This window comes from Chiloscyllium plagiosum, chromosome 26 (genome assembly GCF_004010195.1).
Source record: "Chiloscyllium plagiosum isolate BGI_BamShark_2017 chromosome 26, ASM401019v2, whole genome shotgun sequence".
Taxonomy (NCBI): Eukaryota; Metazoa; Chordata; class Chondrichthyes; order Orectolobiformes; family Hemiscylliidae; genus Chiloscyllium; species Chiloscyllium plagiosum.
In genome coordinates, this window is record NC_057735.1 from 8528660 (window position 1) to 8552899 (window position 24240).

Consider the following 24240-nt stretch of genomic DNA (forward strand, 5'->3'; position numbering starts at 1 on the left):
TCTGCTGAAGAAAATCTACAGTTTTGGAAACCATCACATTAACTAAGTAAACAAGAATAAACATAATCTATCAAGCCATGTTTCACTCTGAGATCTGCCTTGGCCAGTAAAACCATCAACTGGGATTCTAACACTTCCAACATATCCATCTATTCTTTCTCAGCTCAGGTATTTATCAAGTTAATGCACCTACATATCATAGAATCCCTACACTGTGGAAGCAGGACATTTAGCTTATATTAACCCTCCAAAGACCATCCCACCCACACTCCTATCCTTATAACCCTGCAATACCCATGGCTAACCCATCCAGACTGCAAATCCCTGATCATTATGGGCAATTTAGCATGGCCAATCCACCTAACCTGCACATCTTTGCACTGTGGGAGGAAACCCACACAGATAGTCACCCAAGGGTAGAATCAAACCAGGGTTCCCAATGCTGCAAGGCAAGTAGTGCTAACCATTCAGCCACCATACATCCCTTAGGTTCAAGTCATTAATAAAAGGAAGTGAAAAAGCTCACACTGTGGTACTTCAAATGTTTGCCTAGTCTCTTGCTGCCTCACGATCCCAAATTCAATTGCCAACTTGGCCAATTGCAACATGACATTTTAAGCAAGAAGAACAGTAAGAATTAATGAAACTCTTCCCAGTTAGACTCTTAGGATCAGAAATAGGTTTGCTTGAACATTAAGTTTGTGTCTTCTAATGATTTTAAAATGTGTCTTCTACACCTGCCCAACTTATTCAGTTATCTGCAATAGTCAGAAATCGAGGAGCCAATTCTGATTGGGCTGATTCCTGAAGGTTTTTTTTTCACCAAAACCCCCCTCACTGCAACCAATCCATCACCACAGTCCCAACCCACTGTCACACAGGTTCATCAGCAAGGGTCATCACCTTGTAACAGTCAGATGGCCATTATTTTATCATTCCCAACATCCTTGAATTGGCACATTGAGATAAATAAATAAATCAAAGAACCACAAATGCTAGAAGTTTGAGAAAAAGAACAGAAATTGCTGGAGGGACTCAGCAAGTCTGGCAGCATCTGTGGAGAGAAAATAGGGTTAATGCTTTGAGGCCGGTGACCCTCCTGCGGAGCTAAGAATTTCAGTTCAGTTCCACCAATAATCTTAAGGCGTTTGGAGTGAGGTGGATACCACAGGGAGCTGGAGTGCATTGTCTCCCTCTCCAAGTCCATTTCAGATTAGTGCCCCTCCTTTCTGCCTATCCTTCCTTTATTGCACTTCCCCAGCGGACAGTGCTTATAGACGCAATGGCTCAGTGGTATTATCAGTAGACTATTGATCCTGAGACCACAGTGCTGATCTGGTACCTGGGTTTACAATCCAAACATGGTGAAATTTGGATTCAATTAAAAGTCTGGAATTCAGGGTCCAACGATGACCACGAATCCATTGCTGATTGACAGAAAGACTCATCTGGTTCACTAATGCCCTTGCGGAAACTGCCATCCTTACCTGGTCTGCCTACATCTGACTCCAGACCCAGAGCAAAGTGGCCGACTCTTAACTGCCAGTTAGGGATGGGGAATAAATTCAGGCCTAGCCAGTGATGCCCACGTCCTGTGACTGAATAAAAAAAACATTTTTTAAGTGGTCAGATTGTCAGGGGGAGGGGTGAAATAGTCGTCAGAAAGGTGTTGACATAGTGGTATTATCAGTGGGCTGTTAATCCAGAGACCCAGGTAATGTTCTGGGGACCTGGGTTTGAATCCCACCACGGCAGGTGGTGAAATTTGAATTCAATAAAAATCTGGAATTAAGACTCTGTTGATGACTATGCATCATTGTCAATTGCCAGGAAAAGCACATCTGGTTCACTAATGTCCTTTAGGGAAGGAAACTGCTGTCCTTACCTGTACTGGCCTACATGTAATTCCAGGTTGAAACTTTATTGCTGGAACAGCACAGCAGGTCAGGCAGCATCCAGGGAACAGGAGATTCGACGTTTTGGGCACAGGCCCTTCTTCAGGAATTCCTGAAGAAGGGCCTGTGCCCGAAACGTCGAATCTCCTGTTCCCTGGATGCTGCCTGACCTGCTGTGCTGTTCCAGCAATAAAGTTTCAACTTTGATCTCCAGCATCTGCAGACCTCACTTTCTCCTCCTACATGTAATTCCAGACTCACTGCAATGGGGTTGACTCCTAACCCGCCTCTGGGATGGACAATAAACACTGACCAATCCCTCATCCCATGAATGAATAATAAAATGGGGGAATAAATTAGTGCATCTTTCAAAACAAAAAGAGCAGCCAAAGCATTGCTGAATAGGTTGACTGATGTTAAGTTTATGCTGCGTTGCACTGCATACTTCAATGCTGAATGCTATTTGGGTCTAAAAATTCAAAGTTTCAAGCATGTTAGTTTTTCATTGACCTCAGTTCATGGATTATGTTGTAATAAAACATTGAGCTATTGGTCTCTCACTTAGTAATAAAACTGTGACACTCCACAGGGGTTAAATTTGAAGAAAGCACTCCAATATTGTGGAGGGACAGGCATTGCCCCACCTAGTGGTGAGGTTTGCCACAAACACTGCCTTAATAAAAACAAATAAATGGTGATTTCATTTTCACTGAGGGTGAGGTCAGGGCCCAGTGATGTGTTCATTTATTAACAATGGTATAATTCTGTTGATTACTCACTCAACACAATGACTCATTGCTGGATTATCTCTGCACTGGCAATGACCATACCAGCCTGGAATCCATGTTATCCCTGCCACGTGAATTGTTATTGTCTTAGCAATCGGTTGATCTGGAAGCAATAGTTTATTTCCTCACAATAGACTGTTCCCTAGCAAATCTCTTCCTCAGAGATGCCTTCATTGCTTAATGGTAGTTCTAACCATACAATCATCCAGCGCAGGAGGAGGCCATTCAGTCTATTGTATGTGTGCCAGCTCTTGTCAGAACTATTTTCTCGTGAAAAGCCCTGTTTTTCCGTCATCCCCCTGCAACTTTGGACAGTGCTTTCCTGATCTCAGCAACATTCTCTGCTAGAGTCAAAACCACTTTAGGTCCCTTCTATTTATTCATCCACTGGATGTGGTCATCACGGACAAAGCCAGCATTCACTGACCATGTCTTAACGCCCCCAAAGTAATGTGGAAGCAAAGAACAGGTTTCCATATAAATGGTCGAGCTTTGGTTTTCCATGGATACTGGGTCCTGTCTCTCAAAGATAGCACCATTCGCTTCAGCTTAACCAGTATGCTCTAGGGTAGGAGGGAGAAGATGGGTGGAAGGGTGTGGGTAAAGCCAAAGTGCCTGGCTTTTGTAGAGAGGAGAGACATGTACACAGCGAGGTATCTGGACGAGGACTTCACTGATGGCTGGATGTTATGGAGGAAGGGCGACTGGATGAGATCATACTCTCCACAGCCACACACAGCTTAAAACAATTCTGATCAATCAACAATCCAATGCAGATTGATCAATTTATTTATGGTCTCAAACAGACATGGAATTTCATCTCACGTCTTTGACAGTCTCAGGATGTTCCAAGCCAGTTCACTGCTGTGACTGAATGCATGTGAAGTGTAATCGTTGCTGTAATGTAGGAGGTGTAGTTTGTGCACAGCAAGCCCCCACAAACAGCAAGAGTGTTTTTCTTTATTCATTTGTGTTGAGTTGCACTGTCCAGCCCAACATTTATTGCCCATCCCTAACTAACTTTATGAAGGTGATGGTGAACTGCCTTCAGCTACTGCTGTGGTCATAATTAATCCACACTGAATTAGAATCCCTACAGTGTGAAAACAGGCCCATTGGCCTAACAAGTCCACACCAACCCTCTGAAGAGTATCCCACCCAGATCCATTCCCCTACATTTACCCCTAACTCAAGCACCTAACCTACACATCCCTGAACACTACGGGCAGTTTGAACCTGGCCAATTCACCTGCCCTGTACATCTTTGGGAGTAAACTGGAGCACCCGGACGAAACCCACACAGACACGGGCAGCATGTACAAGCTCCACACAGACAGTGACCCGAGGCTGGAATCAAACACAGGTTCCTGTTGCTATGAGGCAGCAGTGCTAACTACTGAGCCACTGTGCCATCACTAACTCTTAGGAAGGGAATTCTTGGGTTTTGAGTCAGTGAAGGAACAATACACAATTCCCATTCAGGATGTTGGATGATTTGGAGGAGAGTTTGCAGCTGGGATGGTGTTCCAGTGAATTTGTTGCCCTCATCCTGGGTGACAGTGGTCAAGGGTTTGGAAGGTGCTTTTGATGGAGCCTTGATGAATTTCTGTAGTGCATCTTGTAGGTGCTACACACTGCTACTACTGAGCGTTGGGTGGTGGAGGTGGTGAATGTTTGTGGATGCGGTGCCAATCAAGTGGACTGCTTTGTCCTGGATGGTAGCCATGATGTGGAGGAGCTGGTGTTGGACCGGAGTGGACAAAGTGAAAACTCACACAACACCAGCTTATAGTCCAATAAGTTTATTTGGAAGTGCTCTGAGAGCTAGTGCTTCAAATAAACCTGTTGGACAATAATCTGGTGTTGTGAGATTTTTAACTTTGTCCTGGATGGTGTTGAGCTTCTTGAGTATTGTTGGAGCTGCACCCGTCCAGGTCAATGGAGAATATTTCATCACCCTCCTGTGTGGTGGGCAGGCTCAGGGAAGTGAAGAGATCAGTTACTCGCCTCAACATTCCTCGCTTCTAATCTGCCTTTGTAGCTATATGATTTCTGTGGCTGGTCCAGTTCTGTTTCTGGTTAATGGAATGTTGTTGATGGTCAGAGATTCTGTGATGGCAATGCCATTGAATTTAAAGGGGCAATTGTTGGACAATCTCTTGTTGGAGATGCACATTGCACTTCTGTGGCATGAGTATCACTTACCACTTATCAACCCATGTCATCTAGGCCTCACTGCAAATGATCTAATGAACTGGTTCAGTGTCTGAGGAGTTGTGAATAATGCTGAGCACTGAGCACGACAAACAGTTTCACTTTGGACCTTATGATGGAGGGAAGGTCATTATGAAGCAACTGAAGATTCACTTGCTTCACCGAGGACATTACTCTGAAGAACTCTTGCAGTGCTGCCTTGTGACCAAGTTGTTTGACCTGCAACAACCATAGCCATCTTCTTTCACAATTGATAAGACTTTAATCTGGGAATAGCTTTTCTCCCTGGTTCAACCTCAACTTTGTTAGGACTCTTGATGGCTAACTAACTGCTAGCCTGGTTCTCAATGGGTCTAGTTTAGAGTGGTGCTGGAAAAACACAGCAGGTCAGGCAGCATCCGAGGACCAGGAAAATCTATGTTTCGGGCAAATGCCCTTCATCAGGAATTCAACCTCAGAGGCAAGCAAGCTTCCAGCTGAAATAAACAGAAAATGCTGGAGAATCTCAGCAGGTCTGGCAGCATCCGTGGAGACAGAAACAGAGTTAAGTTATCGAGTCTGGAAAGACTTTTTTTCAGAACTGTAGCAGAACTACCAACTGAGCCACAGGTGACCAAATAATGACTCCTCTCCTCACCTCTCCCTCTTCTAGGACAGTGGCTCCGATAGCATTCACTAGAGAGGAAACTGCTGCGGCTGGTCCAGTGATGTAGGAGGATCCAGTATCGACAATGGCTGCACAGCCTTTACGACAGAACAACATCTCTCCACCGACCGAAATCCTAAGACAGGAGAATAGAACAAGAATTTGTGAAAGGAAGCGCTTCCTGCCTTCAAAAGTGATGAGAGTTCTGCAAACAATTTCTATTATCTGCTGGGGATTTCAAGCTGCAAGTCAGGAGAAAAAACTCATAGAGTGAGAGATGCCTGCAGCACAGCAGAAGGCCCACCGGCCCATTGTGCATCTGAGCCTATCAAAACCAACTAACTCACTATCCTAATCCCATTTTTCGGCACTTGACCCGTAGCCTTGTTTGCCTTGGCATTGTAAGTAGGCAAAAAGTGATGACTGCAGATGCTGAAGATCAGAGTCTAGATTAGAGTGGTGCTGGAAAAGCACAGCAGGTCAGGCAGCATCCGAGGAGCAAGAAAAATCGATGTTTCAGGCAAAAGCCCTTCATCAGGAATCAGGGCTTTTGCCCGAAACATCAATTTTCCTGTTCCTCGGATGCTGCCTGACCTGCTGTGTTTTTTCAGCTCCACTCTAATCTTGGTATTGCAAGGGTACATCGAAATACTTCTTAAATATTATGACAATTTTTATCTCATCACCTTTACAGGTAGTGCCCTTCAGATTCTCATCATCCTTGAGGTGAAAGCAATTTTCCTCCAATCTTCTCTAAACTTCCTGCCCCTTACCTTAAATTTATTCTTCCCGGTCAATGATTTCTCCATCAACAGGGAAAGTCTCTTCCTGTCTATCCTATCTGTGCCTCTCATAATTTTATATACCTCAATCACATCCCATCTCAATCTCCTCTGCTCTAATGAAAATAACCGCAGTTGGCCCAATCTCTCTTCATCTTCTGAAACTCTCTAGACCAGGCCACATCCTGGTAAATCTCCTTCACACCCTCTCCAGTGCTATCACATCCTTCCTATAATGTGAATTCCAGGACCACAAACACATCTCTCGCTGTAATCTAACCAACATTTTATACATTCTGAGCATAACCTCTCTACTCTTAAACTCTATGCCTCAGCTAATAAAGGCAAGTATATCATATGCCTTCTTAATCACTTTATCTTTCTGTCCTGATATTTTAAGGGCAGTGGACATGCACACCAAGGTGTCTCTGACCCTCAGTACTTCCTAGGGTCCGACTGTTCATCATGTATGCAATTGCCTTGTTTATCCTGCCCAAATGCATCACCTCACATTTATCCAGATTTAATTTAACTTGCCACTGATCAGCTCATCTATGTTCTCTTGTAGTATTAAGCAATCTTTCTCACTATTACCACCCTATTAATTTTTGTAATGTCTGAAAACCTTACTGATCAACTCTTGTACATTTAAGTCTAAATCATTTCTATAAACCACAAACAGCAAGAACCCCAAAACTGACCCCTATGGGACCCCACTGGACTCAGACTTCCAGCCAGAAAAATATTCCCCAACCACCACCCTCTGCTTCCCTCACCTCAGCCAATTGTGGATCCAATGTGCCAAATTTCCTCAATTCGCATGGACTTTTACCTTTGCAGTCAGTCTCCCATTTGAGACTTTATGCTGACTCTGACAATTAGGAATGGGAGTTGCAAGGATAGCCACTATATGTCTATACAGAGAAGGCAGTTCTCAGCTGGTAGATTCACAGCTCTGAGTTTGAAGGCTGGGGACTCAGATTTAACAAAAACCTTGGTTGATAGTCCTAAGGCAGAGGACTTTCTTACAATATCCTTTGTGATTATCCAACACTGCAGTTGATCAAATATCTTTGAAGTATTGTCCCATGCTGTAAAGTAGGAAGCACACCAATTCGTACATATAAAGAGTTTTGCGTTATTTATTGAGGAATAAACATTGACCAGGATGACATCTTCTTTGGACTATGGCCATGGAATCTTTTGTAACTATGTGATAGGGCAGACAGGGAGTAGGATCAATGTCACAAAAACAAAATTCTGCATCTCTAACAGTACACACACCACTGAAATGTCAATTTGGATATCTACAACTAAGTACATTGGATGAGACTTTGACCCACAGCCATCCATCTGGGAAGCAAGATTGCTTTCAATTAGTCCACAACTGGCACATACAACCATCATAATCAGTTCGATGTTGAACTGCAAGGTTAAATCAAACATTCATAATCATGTAGCAGAAACTGCAGTATACTGTAATTGTCATAGATAAACTCGTCATTAAGTAAACACACAGTCATAAATGTCTCCCTGTTCTTCTATCTATGGACAACATTACATTTGTTGTCGTATTAGATCAAGCTGTCATTCTGGACTAAGTGAGAACAGTCATTAGTGAATAGAGGGGTGATCATTTATGGAAAAATCACCATATATTATTGTGATTATATATATAAAAAATACATTTATAAATTTAAAATCAAATCAATAATTTTTTGAACCATTTATCCCACTTCGTTTTGTTCTAGCGCTCCAATGTTTAGCTTTAACTTGCTACCCATGTTCTTCCTTTCTCTAAAACAAAATGCCATAGAATCACACCCATCCATCCTGATTAAGTTACACAAGTGAAAGATTGTTATAAAAGGCAGAACTGTCAAATATTAACAGTGCTCCCTTTGTGTATGCTAATCTTTAAGCATTTTAGCACATGCCACAGTTGGAATCAGTGCCTATGCTGAGTGAAACTGTGTACGAGGAATCACTCTGGGAGCTTGCTGTAATGACGCTTACCCTTTCAGTTCGATTTGCCAGTAACCTTTCTTGAGCAGGTTCAGATAGTGGAACTCACCACTGTAGTAGGAAGGATCAGTGCCCCCCAGTATCACCTCTCCACCTGGAGTCCCTCTGGAGTCTCTGTGTAAATCAAAAATACACAGTTAAAAATAAATCAGAGTAGGAGAAGGAGGAGACAGCTGGGAGAGAGTGAAGCTAAGCCAAAAGTTATCCCCTTTGACTGCTGCGTGAATAATCTCAGTCTTTGGAATGCGGTCCCCCCACAGTGTTGGCATAAAATTTCTTATAGAGTGGCCACACAATACTCTAAGGATTGCCAACTTTGGATATAAAGCTGAAGCAGGTCAGAAAGCTGCAAATTTGTGGGCGGCACAGTGGCACAGTGGTTAGCACTGCTGCCTCACAGCGCCAGAGACCCGGGTTCAATTCCCGCCTCAGGCGACTGACTGTGTGGAGTTTGCACGTTCTCCCCGTGTCTGCGGGTGCTCCGGTTTCCTCCCACAGTCCAAAGATGTGCAGGTCAGGTGAATTGGCCATGCTAAATTGCCCGTAGTGTTAGGTAAGGGGTAGATGTAGGGGTATGGGTGGGTTGCGCTTCGGTGGGGTGGTGTGACTTGTTGGGCCGAAGGGCCTGTTTCCACACTGTAAGTAATCTAATCTAATACGTATTTATTCTTTCGTAAGTAACATCCCAGAAAGGCTGTCTACAAGGCACAGACCAGGAGTGTGGTCCATTTACCTGGATGGGTGCAGCTGCAATAATACTCAAGAAGCTCAAAACCATCCAGGAAAAAAACAGACCGCTTGATTGGCAGCTCAGCCACTACTTCCATCATTGACTCACTCCCTCAGTGGTATGCAGGAGCAACATTGTGTACTATTTACATGGCACACTGCAGCAACTCACCAAGGATCCTTCAACAGCACCTACCAACCACACAACCTCTAGCAATTAGAAGGACAGGGGCAGCAGATATTTGGGAATGTAAGATCCCCCCAGGTCACACTGCATCCTGACTTTGAAATATATCGCTGTGTTTTCACAGTCACGGGGTTAAAGTCCTAGAACTCCCTTCCTCACAATATCGTAGTCTTACTCCACATGGACTGCAGCAGTTCAAGTAGGTGCGTTATCACTACCTGCTCCAGAGTAATTAAGGATGGGTGGTAAAGGTTGGCATTACCTAGTGACATTCACATTCCTTGAACAAATAACATCAGAGCAAGATTCCTGCTTCTAACTGCCTGGACTACATGCAACTTCTGCTGATAGCCCAACAACTCTCATCTCACATTGTAGCACTGCCCATCATGAACTAAAATGGGAGCAAACCCATCATTTGCTGCTTGAATGATCCTTGACTGTGAAACAGTGTTGACCCAATTTCGAACATTTCAATAATCAACTAACAGAATGATTCAACATGAGTAAAATTGCTGTAAATACTATATATTTTGTAATGTGAATGGAGGAAGAAAGTGGAAGTTTAGATACTGCTGAGTTGTAGAGAATGAAAGAAGTGTGTTTTATTTTCCAGAATAAGTGGAAATGTATATTGTTCAATTCTTGTTATAGAGTCATAGAGTTATACAGCACGGAAACAGACCCTTTGGTCCAACTCATCTTCACAGACCAGCTATCCTTAATTAACATAGTCCCATTTGCCAGCACTTGGCCCATATGCTTCTAAACCTTTCCTATTCATATTCCCATTCAGATGCCTTTTAAATGTTGTAATTTTACTAGCTTCCACAACTTCCTTAGTCCATACACACACCATCCTCTGCCAGAAAATGTTGCCTCTTAGGTCCCTTTAAAATCTTTCCCCTCTCACCTTAAATCTATGCCCGCTAGCTTTGGACTCCCCTACATTCCAGAATAAGTGGAAATGTATATTGTTCAATTCTTGTTATAGAGTCATAGAGTTATACAGCACGGAAACAGACCCTTTGGTCCAACTCATCTTCACAGACCAGCTATCCTTAATTAACATAGTCCCATTTGCCAGCACTTGGCCCATATGCTTCTAAACCTTTCCTATTCATATTCCCATTCAGATGCCTTTTAAATGTTGTAATTTTACTAGCTTCCACAACTTCCTTAGTCCATACACACACCATCCTCTGCCAGAAAAAGTTGCCTCTTAGGTCCCTTTTAAATCTTTCCCCTCTCACCTTAAACCTATGCCGTCTAGCTTTGGACTCCCCTACACAAGGGAAAAAGGTTAGATAACTTTTGAAGAAGTTGTATTTGATACATTTATAAGACAAGCTAGCATTATGTGCCTTTCTGTGGTAAAGCTGCCTAGCAACAGCCTGTGGATGTTTAAGTTGCAGTTTGTCAGCGACCTGGATGGTGTCAGGCTTCTTGAGATTTGTTGGAGATGCACACATCCTGGTAAGCGGGAAGTATTCCATTACACTTCTGACTTGATGGTGGGCAAGACTGGGGAGGCAGGAGATGAGTTACTTACAGTCATAGAAATTGCACCTCGGAAACAGACCCTTTAGTCCAACTCGTCCACCAGGTATTCTAAATTAACCTAGTCCCATTTGCCAGTAATTGTACCAGCCTGCATTACTTCCTCAGGCAGTTCATTCCAAACAGGCATCATGCTCTGTGTGAAAAAATTGCCACTTAGGTCCCTTTTAAATCTTTCCCCTCTCACTACTTGCTGCAGAATTCTAGCCTCTGACCTGGTCTTGTAGCTCTTGTATTTATAAGGCTTATCCAGATCTTAGAAACCCTACAGTGTGTAAACAGGCCATTAGGCCAAACAGGTCCACACCGACCCTCCGAAAAGTATCCCACCCAGACCCATTTCCCCACCCTATATTTACCCCTGACTAATGCACCTAGCCCACACATCCCTGAACACTATGGGCAATTTAGCATGGCCAATTCACCTGACCTGCATATATTTTGGATTGGGGGGGGAAACTGGAGCACCCGGAGGAAAGTCGCACAGACACGGGGAGAATGTGCAAACTCCACACAAACAGTCGCCCAAGGCTGGAATCGAACCAGAGTCCCTGGTGCTGTGAGGCAGCAGTGCTAGCCACTGAGCCACGATGCCACCCACCATGTCTGATGAATGGTAACCCCCAGAATGTTGGTAGTTGGGGATTCATTGATGGTAGTTCCATTGAATGGCAAGGACCGATGGTTAGATTCTCTCTTGTTGGAGATGGTTCTTGACTGGCACTTGTGGGGCATGAATACTACTTGCCGCTTGTCTGCCCAAACCTGGATATTGATGTTACAAGTTAAAATGTTGGAAGGACACTTGCTCTGTCACCTCAAAATTGTCTCCATCACTTAGCACCCTCTCTCCCTGCCTGCGGATTATGTATTATTCACACCCACCTGTTATAATAAACAGAAAAGACTTGTTCATTGAGAACATGTTGATCCAAGATTCGCTCGAACACCGGCTTTATGTTGTCAATAGCAATAGTCCGGAACCCCATGCCCAGGATCCCATCAAACTTGGCAAAGATAAAAGGATAAGCTGGCAAGGCAGTAGCTTCAGCAAACACTTGGATAACTGGGATATTGGCCACCTACCGGAACAAAGACCATGTTTCAGAAATCACAGGATATTGTCAGCCATGTTTCACACTGAGGTCTAGTAATGGGGAACCAGAGACAGTGCAGAGAACACAGAATGGAGGAACAGGACAAGGGGAAGCTGGCAGAGGTTAGTGAGTTAACTACTGTGCATGAAATTATTCAGATCATCTGATTCTCTGAAATGTACGTAACATGTAAGATTTTATGAGGGCTTGACAGGTTAAATACTGGGAAGATATTTCATCTCATGGGGGCCTCTATAACTGGGGGACAGACTTTCTGAATAGAGAACTTTGCCTTTAAGACAGTGAGAAATTTTTCTATTAGAGAATTTAGAATTCCCTAGCTTGAGTGAGTACTGGTTATTGAATATATTCAAGGCTGAGGTAGACAAATTTTGGATTGACAAGGGACTTGAGGGATATGGAGACAGAACGGGAAGTGTTAAGGCCACAATCAGGTCAGCCATATTGAACTAAATGATGCAACAGGCATGAATGGCCTACTGCTTGTTCTATTTCTTATTTATTAAAGGAGCAGTCCATCTCAAAGGGACAGACTGCTGCTAATTTATTCCAGGAGTGCCACAGGGAGAATAACATAAATGACTGAGTGAACAGGATCCTCAAACAATGCACAACAAAAAGTGTTAATGTTGGTACATGAACAGGATTTCATCATCTATTTCTCACCATTACAATATCTTGACTGAGGAATCCCTTCACATTGCCAGATCCATATTGAATAGCAAACCCTTGTCCATTGGCCTCATATGTCCTTGAGGTGGAGGAGTCATATCTGTTGTGGGAAACTTCAAAAAGCCAAAATAAGTCACAGACAATTTAATTTTAGGCAATTTCACTACTTTCCTCTTGTCATAGTTTTTGAGATTCTGGTCTATACCTGGTCTATAGCACCATCCAGTGGAAAATCAAATTCTGTGTTAAATTGAAATGCTGTATTTTTAAAAATTCTGTTCAGTTCTATTCCTTGCCATATTTTTAACTTTTCATCCTCTTTCGTCTTCCACTTTGTTTTTCACTGTTGTATATTTTTCTCTTTCTTTTGTCTTAAAAATGCCTTTGTTAACTGAATCTTTAACTTGTTTCTTATTTACTCAATGATACATTTTATGTGGGCGGCACGGTGGCACAGTGGTTAGCACTGCTGCCTCACAGCGCCAGAGACCCAGGTTCAATTCCCGCCTCAGGCGACCGACTGTGTGGAGTTTGCACATTCTCCCCGTGTCTGCGTGGGTTTCCTCTGGGTGCTCCGGTTTCTTCCCACAGTCCAAAAATGTGCAGGTTAGGTGAATTGGCCACGCTAAATTGCCTGTAGTGTTATGTGCAGGGGTAAATGTAGGGGAATGGGTCTGGGTGGGTGCGCTTCGGCGGGTCAGTGTGGACTTGTTGGGCCGAAAGGCCTGTTTCCACACTGTAAGTAATCTAATTTCCATGAGAGTCTCACTTCTGCCCAGCCTTTGACTGAATGGGCAGCAACTTCCAGTTTTATTGATCTTTGCAAGGTTCTTGCGGGAGGAGATTGGTAGTTGGGTCAATTTTACAGGCTCCTCAGGGGTTTAGCTCAACAGGGTATGATAGGTTTACATCAGCTAGGCGAAAATGAGGACTGTAGATGCTGGAGATTAGAGCCAAGATTAGAGTGGTGCTGGAAAAGCACAGCAGGTCAGACAGCATCCGAGGAGCAGGAAAATTGACGATTCTGGCAGGAGCCCTTCATCAGGAAAATTCCAGCACCACTCTAATCTTGACTATGGTAGGTTTACATCAGTCTGATCAGATGTAAACACAGGAACAAAAGTAGGCTATTCATCCTTCCAGCTTGTTCCATCATTCAATTAAATCATAACTGATCCATGGTCTAACTCTGTATAACTTCCTTTGCCCTATATCCCCTAATACCTTTGCTTAACAAAATTCTTTCTATCTAGATTTGAAATTAATAACTGATCTTACATTCACCGCCATTGGTCAAAGAGAGTTCCAAACATCTATGATGCTTTGATGTGCTTCCTAACATCTCACCTGAACATTCTAGCCCTAATTCTCATACCATGTCCTCTAGTTAAAAATGATACTTCATTAGATAGAGATCCCACTTGTGAAGGAATTCTCCCTGGAGTGCAATGATGAGTCTATCTGCAGGTTACCTTACATTCATCCAGGGGACACTTACAACAAGCTGTATAAATGGGCGAACAGTTGGTCGATGGTATCCAGAGGTTGGCAGAGCCAGTGTCGAAAATGACTTTGAAGTTCTGTGGCGGGGTCCCGATGCTGATCTCCCCAAAGTATTGGGTCTGAAAAGGACAGCGCAACAATAGCAAAGACCCAGCAACAATTCAAAGTGCTTCATAGCCAAATGAAATGACACTTCACCTGATGAAGTGCTCTAAAAGCTTGTGTTTCCAAATAAACCTGTTGGACTATAACTTCGTGTCATGTGACTTCTGATTTTGTCCACCTCAGTCCAACACCAGCACCTCCACATCATACTTTTGAAATGGTAACACTGCAGGAAAAGTGGTAGCCAGTTTACTCTGAGTAAGGCTCCATAAACAGCAATATGTTAATTGAGCAGTTAATGTGTTTTTCAGGATGTAGGTTAAGGAAAATGTATCGACCTAAGATACATAACATGTATAATAGTGCTGCAGCTTCCTTCAATGTCCACCTGAGGGAGCAGATGGAAGCATGGTTGAATGTTTGAGCTACAAAAGGGAATCTCCAGCAGAGTTTAGTGTGTGGAATTGAAATATGTGCTCAAATCTCTAGGGTGGGATTTGAACATACTACATTCTGCTTAATAGGGACAGAATTACAGAGGGAATGCTGGCACAGCACTGACTGTGTAACCCTAGGTTAATCAGCTGGAACACAAAACATGAGCTCAAAATCTACCCTGGGAAATCTAAATTCAGTTAATAAATAAATATCAGAAGGTAGCATCAACAATGGTGTCCATAGAAACATCAACCTGCTGTGAACATTTAATTCGTTCATCAATATTCTTTTAAAAGGAAATCTGCCAAGCTTACTCCAACTAGCCTACACTTTTTTTTTGTTATTTGTTTTATTATTGTCATGTGTACCTATGTACAGTAAAATGTTTTGTTTTATGTGCAGTACAGGCAAATTATACCATACAAAGTGCATTGGGGTAATGGAATAGAGCAAGGAATACAATATTACAGCTGCAGAGAAGGTGCACAAACAGTGACATTAACATTTAAATTTAAAATTTGAGAAGACCATTCAGAATCAAGAGTGTCGCACTGGAAAAGCACAGCAGGTCAGGCAGCATCCGAGGAGCAGGAGAATCAACTCCTCGGGAAGGGAGGGGAGGGCGGATAGATGGGAAGGAAGATGGACAGGTCAAGAGGGCAGTGCCGAGTTGGATGGTTGGGACTGGGATAAGGTGGGGGGAGGGGAAATGCTGAAACTGGTGAAATCCACATTAATCCCTGTGGTTGGAGGGGTCCCAAAGTGGAAGATGAGACATTCCTCCTCCAGGCATTGGATGATTAGCGTTTGGCAATGGAGAAGGCCCAGGACCTGCATGTCCTTGGTGTAGTGGGAGGGGGAGTTGAAGTGTTCAGCCATGGGGCATTGGGGTTGGTTGGTGCGGGTGTCCCAGAGATGTTCTCTGAAATGTTCTGCAAGTTGGCATCCTGTCTCCCCGATGTAGAGATCTGACAAGGGAGTCATAGAGAAACATTCAGAAGTCTGATAACAGCGGGGAAGAAGTTGTTCTTGAATCTATTAGTACATATGTTTAAGCTTATCCACAGTAACGTGATTGACACAAATTCTTTATTCTTTCATGGTATGTGGGCACCAGTGACAAAGTCAGTATTTTTCTTTCGTTCATTCACAGGAAGTGGGCAATTTATTGCCCAACTCTAATTGCCCAGAGAGCAACCACCTTGCTGTGGGTATAGAGTCACATGTAAACAAGACTGGGTAAGGATGGCAGAATGTTTTATTCAGTCATAGAATTAAAAAACGCACAACACCAGGTTATAGTCCAACAGGTTTATTTGGAAGCACAAGCTTTCGGAGCGACGCTCCTTCATCAGACCCTGCGAAAACTAGTGCTTCCAAATAAACTTGTTGAACTATAAACTGGTATTGTGTGATTTTTAACTTTGTCCGCCCCAGTCCAACACCAGCACCTCCAAATCATTATTCAGTCATGGCATCACTAGCTGGACCAACATTTATTCCCCATCCTTAAATGCCCAGAGGGCAGTTAGGAGTCAAACACATTTTGGAGTCACATTCAGACAAGACCAGGTAAGGATGGCAGTTTCCGAAAGGACATTAATAAACCAAATGGGTTCCTCCATTCCTAGCATTGACTTCTGCTTTCAGAAGTTGCTGCTACATACAGGCCTTGGAGATCCAAGCAGAAGGATTCCATGGGTTAAGTTTCCTCAAAGGGAGGGCATTCCTCCTCATCTCTGTCTTAAATGGGTGACCCCCCTTACTTTATTTTCATTAGAGAGAAAGAAAGATGACTGATGGGGACTTTAACCTTCGGGTCACCAAGTTTCAGACAGGAGGCAGGGCTCTTGTGGCTACCTAAGCCAAACCAGGAATTAAACCAGGAATTTGGGCGGCACGGTGGCACAGTGGTTAGCACTGCTGCCTCACAGCGCCAGAGACCCGGGTTCAATTCCTGCCTCAGGCGACTGACTGTGTGGAGTTTGCACGTTCTCCCCATGTCTGCGTGGGTTTCCTCCGGGTGCTCCGGTTTCCTCCCACAGTCCAAAGATGTGCAGGTCAGGTGAATTGGCCATGCTAAATTGCCCGTAGTGTTAGGGAAGGGGTAAATGTAGGGGTATGGGTGGGTTGCGCTTCGGCGGGGCAGTGTGGACTTGTTGGGCCGAAGGGCCTGTTTCCACACTGTAAGTAATCTAATCTAATCTAAACCATCCCATTGTTCGTGTCACTCTGCATAACAAGCCAGCTGTAAAATCATCAGGGCTAACTGCACCCTTCCCCCAGGAAAGTCTGTGTAAACATGAGAAACAGGACAATGACACATTATGGATTCCTTGTTTCACCTTAAAAGTCTGTTCCCAGTTAGTTTTAAATTTTAATTCAAATTATAAGTAAGTAATGGGGAGAGAACAAAGTTAACCTTTTGAGTCCGGACCTTTCATCAGAACCCAGTCACAGACTTGAAACCTGAACTCTGTTTTCTCTCCACAGATGCTGTCAGAACTACTGAGTTTCTCCAGCAATTTTTGTTTTTGTTTCTGATCTCCAGCATTCAAAAGTAGGTCGTTTTACTTCCATCGCAATTAATTATTGTCTACAGACTAACAGTGAGAGAGAATGGATCTGGTTGAATGAGGTCAAAGGCTGTACATGAGCCACAGGTTAAAGAACATCACCCCCTCCATTATTCCCTTCCCCCCCATTTCTTCGGAATGAAGCTCAAGAAGGTGGACGGCACACTTACATCCAGATAGTTGGTCAGGATTGTCGGGGCTGTTCCATTGTTCGGCTTCATTAGAAAGTCCCAATTAACCTCAGGAGAGACGTCCGACACTTTCAATCCAAGTTGCCGCAGAGATTGGCGGATGGATGGCATTTTACGGAGAGGGATCCTTTGGAGACAGGAATGGTTTGAAATGAGTGTGAGGCAATAAGTGAAACCTTACTAGGTGAGCAAGAATAGGTCATTCAGCCATCTGTTGCAGTGTTTCGACGGAACAATTACAATCCATTTCATTTTCTTCGAATCATACAAAGGTCTTAGGGGACCTGCCTGGCTAGATGTGGAGATGTTGTTTCCCATTGTGGGAGAGCCAAGGACCAGTGGGAATAATCTCAGAGTAAAGGATTGGCCATTGAAGATAGAGATGAGGATGGCACAGTGGCTCAGTAGTTGGCACTGCTGCCTCATAGCGCCAGGGAACCAGGTTTGATTCCAGCCTCAGCCTGTGTGGAGTTTGTACATTCTCCCTGTGTCTGCGTGGGTTTCCTCCGGGTGCTCTGGTTTCCTCCCACAATCCAAACATGCGCAGGTTAGGTTAATTGGTTATGCTAAATTGCCCATAGTATTCAGGGGCGTGTAGGTTAGGTGCATTAGTCAGAGGAAATGTAGAATAGTAGGGGAATGGTCTGGGTGGGTTACTCTTTGGAGGGTCATTGTGGACTTGTTGGACCAAATGGCCTATTTTCAAACTGTAGGGATTCTATGAGGAGGAATTTCTTCTCTCAGAGAGTTGTGAATCTGAAATTCCTTACTGCAAAAGGCTGTCAAAGTTGGGTTGTTGAGTATACGCAAGGCTGAGAGAGAGTTTTAATCATTGAGGGAAGCAAGGGTTATGAAGAAAGGCTGGAAAGTGGAGCTGAAGATTATCAGATCAGATGATCTTAACCATGATCCCATTGAATAGGGTAACAGGCTTGATGGGCTGAATAACTTACTCTGCTCCTACATTTTATGGTTTTGTGGATAAGGAATTGCACTCAAGGTCACCTATACTCTCTTTGAATGTCAAAATAGGTTTAAGGAACCTGTTCCTAGGGAGAAGACAGACTGGTTTCCCATACCTTTTGGTTCTACCATGACCACTAACTGCCGAAGAATCAGAAGAGTGCATATTAACCGCACAAATGTATAGGATCAGAAGACTGCATATACAACCATACAAATATATAGGATCAGGAGAGAGTGTATATAACCACACAAATATATAGGATGAGGAGAGTGCATAACATAACTGCATAAATGCATATGATCAGGAGAGTGCATATATAACCACACAAATACATACGATCAGGAGAGTGCATATATAACCGCACAAATACATATGATCAGGAGAGTGCATATATAACCGCACAAATACATACGATTAGGAGAGTGCATATATAACCGCACAAATACATATGATCAGGAGAGTGCATATATAACTGCACAAATACATACGATCAGGAGAGTGCATATATAACCGCACAAGAGCAACTTGATTCACCATCTTTCATAACATCAGATCATCCTCAAGTGCTTTCACGCTGAAGAAGGGCATTTAAAAGATTAGCACTGGCCGTAATGCAGCAAATACTGCAGCCAATCTCACCAAACTTCCCCAAACTGCAATGGGATAATGACTAGACAATGGGAGCTGCTTAGTAATGTTGGCTGAAAGGTTAATATTAGACAAGGCAACTCCCTTGATCTTTGAGATTGTCATGGAATCATCGACACCTAACAGAGACAAAAAGGTTAACATCACTTCCAAAAGGTGCAGTACTTGTTCTGTACCGCACTGGAGTGTTTGCTTTCAAGCTTCTGGGGTCCGGCTTGAACCACAATCTTTTGAGAGAGGGGACAATGCTTGCAATAAATCACTGCCAAAAACAGCACTGACAGCACCCTTTAAATGCATTCATAATCTTGTGTTCCAACTAAATCACTTGCTTAACTGTTCCCATATCTTACCATCCACTCCTCTGCCTTCTTCCATTGCTAGAACACCTCAAGATTTAATTTAAGTGTCACAATGGCAGGTGGTTGCAGGTATTCTGGACGCAAATACCTTGAGACAGAGGATCTCTCTTATTTTGAGCTGGTGACCATCTCACTGAACCTGAAACATCTGCAGGATGTAGCAAAGCTCTTTGTGTCTGATCACAATGGTGACTCCTGGGCTCAAAGAATGACTTTCTCACTGAGCTCGAGCACTAGCTTCCCTCAAACATTCAAGTGGATAGCACATTCACTCAAGCTACTTGACCCCACCATGACCTCAGGTTGGCCGGGAACCACCACAATCCTAAAATTAAACGACTGTGTAAACGGGAGCACTGACGGATTTATTCATTTGCAATAAACCCTGCCGTAAAGACTCACCATTGTAACAATGATGTAGACAGACTTTATTTTTAAAATGGACAGGTCATTCCAATTTCTCTCACATCCTCCTGTATTCCCTGAGGGCTCACAGTGTTGATGAGCAGACATTTCATATGACCCAGCATTGCCCAAAAAGGACAGCTTTGATCCTCGCCAATGTTTCCAGCTCTGCTCAGTAGTTAGTTTCCGATTCCATCCCCCATTCACGATACCCAGCCAAACACCATTCCGTGACGTGGAGCTGTGCCATCCTCACCAGTATTGAGCTTTTAATCCATCACTAAGACCAGCAATGTACATCTCTTGCCCTGCCTCATCTCTAGTTGCTACTGAAAACTTAAGGCACATCAACATTATGTCCAAACTCAAGCTGTCCTCGCTTCACCTTCCACAGTCTCTGACACATCCTTGGCTAGACAAAGTCCCACACCAACAACTCTGATCCTCTGCTGGCTCTAAGTGGGACATATTTCTGAAAGTTTCATTGCCTGACCTGCCCTGCAAGTATATTTTAAAAATAAATGGCAAGTCTTCAAGAAACCACTGTCCACCATAAGGGAAAGGTACTAATGTAAGAGGAATGTCACCAGACAGTAAATTGGGCAAGAGTCGAAGAGTGTGGTGCTGGAGAAGCACAGCTGGTCAAGCAGCATCCAAGGAGGAGGGGAATTGACATTTTAAGCATAAGCCCTTCATCAGGGATGAGGCTTGAGAGATAAATGGGGGAGTGGGACTTGGGGAAGGCATCTGGCAATGCAATAGGTAGATGAAGGTAGGGGTGAAGGTGATAGATCAGGGAGGAGGGTAGAGGGGATAGGTGGGAAGGAAGATGGAAAGGTAGGACCATTCAAGAGGGCGGTGCTGAGTTGGAGGGTTGGATGTGGGTAAGATGGGAGATGGGGAAATGAGGAAACTGGTAAAATCCACATTGATCATGTGTGGTTGGATGGTCCAAAGGCGGCAGATGAGGTGTTCTTCCTCCAGGTGTCAAGTGGTTAGGGTGTGGTGGTGGAGGAGGCCCAGGACTTGCATATCCTGGATGGATTGGGAGGAGGACTTAAAGTGTTCAACAGTGGAGTTGTTTAGTGCATGTGTCCCAGAGATGTTCTCTGAAACATTCTGCAAATTGGCGTCCTGTCTCCCCAATGTAGAGGACACCACATTGGGAGCAATGAACACAGTAGATGACATGTGTGGAGGTACAGGTAAATCTCTGTTGGATGCGGAAGGATCCTTTATGTCTTGGATGGAGGTAAGGGGGGAAGTGTAAGCTCAGGTTTTGCACTTCTTGTTTTGGAAGGGGTTGGAGCTGGGAGTGGAAGGTGGGTCAGTGGGGTGGGGGCGGGAACCTAACAAGGGAGTCATGGGGTAATGGTCTCTCTGGAATGCAGATAGCGTTGCCTTTCCTCCAGACCAAAGGGGTAGCCATGGGCGCCTAATGGGCCCCAGCTATGCCTGCCTGTTTCTCAGGCATGTGGAACAGTCTATCTTCCGCAGTTACACTGGCACCATTCCCCACCTTTTCCTCGCTACATCGATGACTATATCGGTGCCACCTCATGCTCCCATGATGAGATTAAATAGTTTATCAACATCACGAACGTCTTCCACCCTGACCTCAAGTTCACCTCGGACATTTCACTCCCCTTCCTGGACCTCTCCATCTTCATCTCCTGCAATCAACTCAGCACAATCATCTATTTCAAACCCATCAACTCCCACAGATACCTGGACTACACCTCCTCCCACCCCTACACCTGTAAAAACGGGATCCCTTACTCCCAAGTCCTCTGACTCCGCCATATCTGCTCCCAGGAGGACCAATTCCACCATAGAACATCCAAGATGGCCTTCTTCTTCAAAGACCGCAATGTCCCCGCCCCCTACATGGTCAATGATGCCTTCCAGCGCATCTCCTCCACAACCCCCCCCCTCTGCCCTAGAACCCTACCCATCCCAACACAACAAGGACAGAACGTCCCGGTCCTCACCTTCCACCCTACCAACGTCCGGATACAACGCATCATCTTCTGCCATTTCCGCCAACTACAAACAGACCCCGCCACCAGGGATATATATTCCCTACCCATCCTATCTGCATTCCAGAGAGATCATTCCCTCTGCAACTCCTTTGTTAGGTCCACATCCCCCACCAACAATCCTTCCCTCCCAGCACCATCCCTAACCATGTGCAGGAAGTGCAAAATCTGCGCTCATACCTCCCCCCTCACCTCTGTCCAAAGCCCTAAAGGATCCTTCCACATCTATCCACATCTGAGATTCACCTGTACTTCCACACATGTCATCTACTGTATTCATTGCTCCCGATGTGGTCTCCTCTACACTGGGGAGTCAGGACAACAATGTGCGGAACATTTCAGAAAATATCTCTGGGACACCTACACTAAACAACCCCACCACCCCGAGGCCAAACACTTCAACACCCCCTCCCACTCCACCAAGGACATGAAGGTGCTGGGCCTCCTCCACTGCCAAGCCCTAACCACCTGACGTCTGGAGGAAGAATGCCTCATCTTCCACCTTGGATCACTTCAACTACATGGGATCAATGTGGATTTCACCAGTTTCCTCATTTCCCCTCCCCCTACCTTATCCCAGATCCAACCTTCCAACTCAGCACCACCCTCTTGACCTGTCCTACCTGTCCATCTTCCTTCCCACCTATCCGCTTCATCCTCCTTTCCGACCTATCACCTTCCCCCCCAACCCCCTCCAAAGCCCCACCCCCTCCCATTTATCTCTCAGCCCCCTTCGGGTGCACTACCCCACCCTCCATTCCTGATGAAGGTCTTATGCTTAAAACGCCGACTTTCCTGCTCCTCGGATGCTGCCTGACTGGCTGTGCTTTCCCAGCACCGCACTCTTCGGCACTGACTCTCCAGCATCTGCAGTCCCCGCTTTCTTGAGTAAATTGGGCAAGCCCATGCTAATCATCCAGGGACATGGGTTCAGATCCCATCATGGTAAATAGTGAAATTCAAATGCAACAAAACTCTGGCATTAGAAACCCATCCAGCTCACTAATATCCTAAAGGAAATCTGCTGTTCTTATTTGCTCTGGCTACATGTGACTCCAGACCCATTCTTAACCGTCCTCTGAGAAATTAGGGATTGGCAGGAAATGTTGGCCTAGCCAGCAATACGCACAACCTCTGTTTGAACAAAAAATGGTTCATCAGTGTGGCTGGAACACTTGATTAATTAAGAGATGAGATTCCCTGCAATGTGGAAATAGTCTGCACCAACCCTCCGAAGAGTTACCCACCCAGATCCATTTCACTCTGACTAACGTACCTAACAGTATGGGCAATTTGGCACAGCCAATTCACCTGACCTGCACATCTTTGGACTGTGGGAGGAAACCAGAGCAAACTCACGCAGACATGGGGAGAATATGCAAACTCCACACAGACAGTCACCTGAGGCTGGAATTCAAACTGGGACTGTGAGGCAGCAGTGCTAACCACTGAGCCACCGTGCCACCCCAATTTAGCTCTTTTAGCAACAGTCTCAATCTCAACCAAGCATGTACTGGATTCCTTTTCAGCCAGCAGTGCCCACATCCCATGACCAAGTTACAAATAACTATTTCTGATGCCTCAGTCTCCTGAGTTTTCATTCATGAATAAAGTAGGGGAATCCTGGAATGCTGTTCATCCTACACTGGCTCACCATTTCCTAGTGGCAAGAGTTTGATTTCTTTCATTCCTGTGTAGATCCCTTTTTTGCTGTAGACACCTATATCTCTTCCAATTCTACTTTCAGGCCTGCATTTCCACTCTATGTCTGCTCCCTCTGTTCCCACTTCGACATGAGGTCTTAAGAGATAGGAATGAAAGTAGCCCAATCAGGCCCTCATCCCTGCTCTGGCTTTCAATCATTTCGTTGATTGGCTTAGAAGCATGGCTTAGAAAGGGTGGACGTTGGGAAATTGTTTCCGTTAAAGCGGGGGTACTAGGACCCATAGGCACAGCCTTAGAATTAGAGGAGGTCAATTTAGAACAGAAATGAGGAGACATTTCTTCAGCCAGAGAGTGGTGGGCCTGTGGAATTCATTGCAACGGAGTGCAGTGGAGACTCAGACATTAACTGTCTTCAAGGCAGAGATTGATAAATTCTTAATCTTGCAAGGAATTAACGGCTACAGGGTGCGTGCGGGTAAGTTGAAATGCCCATCAGCCATGATTGAATGTCGGATTGGATTCGATGGACCAAATGGCCTTACTTCCACTCCTGTTTCTTATGGTTTTATGGTCTTATGGTTGTACATCTGATAGTGGACTCAACTCCACTTTCTGTTCCCCATAACCCTTGGACTCCCTCTTTGATCAAAAATCTGTTTAGTTTGCCCCTGAATATATTCAATGATTCAGCTTCCAATGCTCAAAGAGAATTTCTAACACTAATG

The 24240-nt window shown here is 44.4% G+C and overlaps 1 protein-coding gene across 2 annotated transcripts in view; it reads right to left on the bottom strand.

Moving 5' to 3' along the window:
- ren (renin) overlaps positions 1-24240 on the bottom strand; it is a 47128-nt gene that overhangs the window by 10266 nt on the left and 12622 nt on the right. For both annotated transcript variants that reach the window (XM_043716429.1, XM_043716428.1), the window contains exons 2-7: positions 17409-17556; positions 14115-14238; positions 12611-12729; positions 11712-11908; positions 8342-8464; positions 5535-5679 (exon numbers count right to left, since the gene is read on the bottom strand). In XM_043716429.1, the coding sequence (XP_043572364.1) occupies positions 5535-5679; positions 8342-8464; positions 11712-11908; positions 12611-12729; positions 14115-14238; positions 17409-17556 (856 nt within the window). The remainder of the gene's footprint in view (positions 1-5534; positions 5680-8341; positions 8465-11711; positions 11909-12610; positions 12730-14114; positions 14239-17408; positions 17557-24240) is intronic.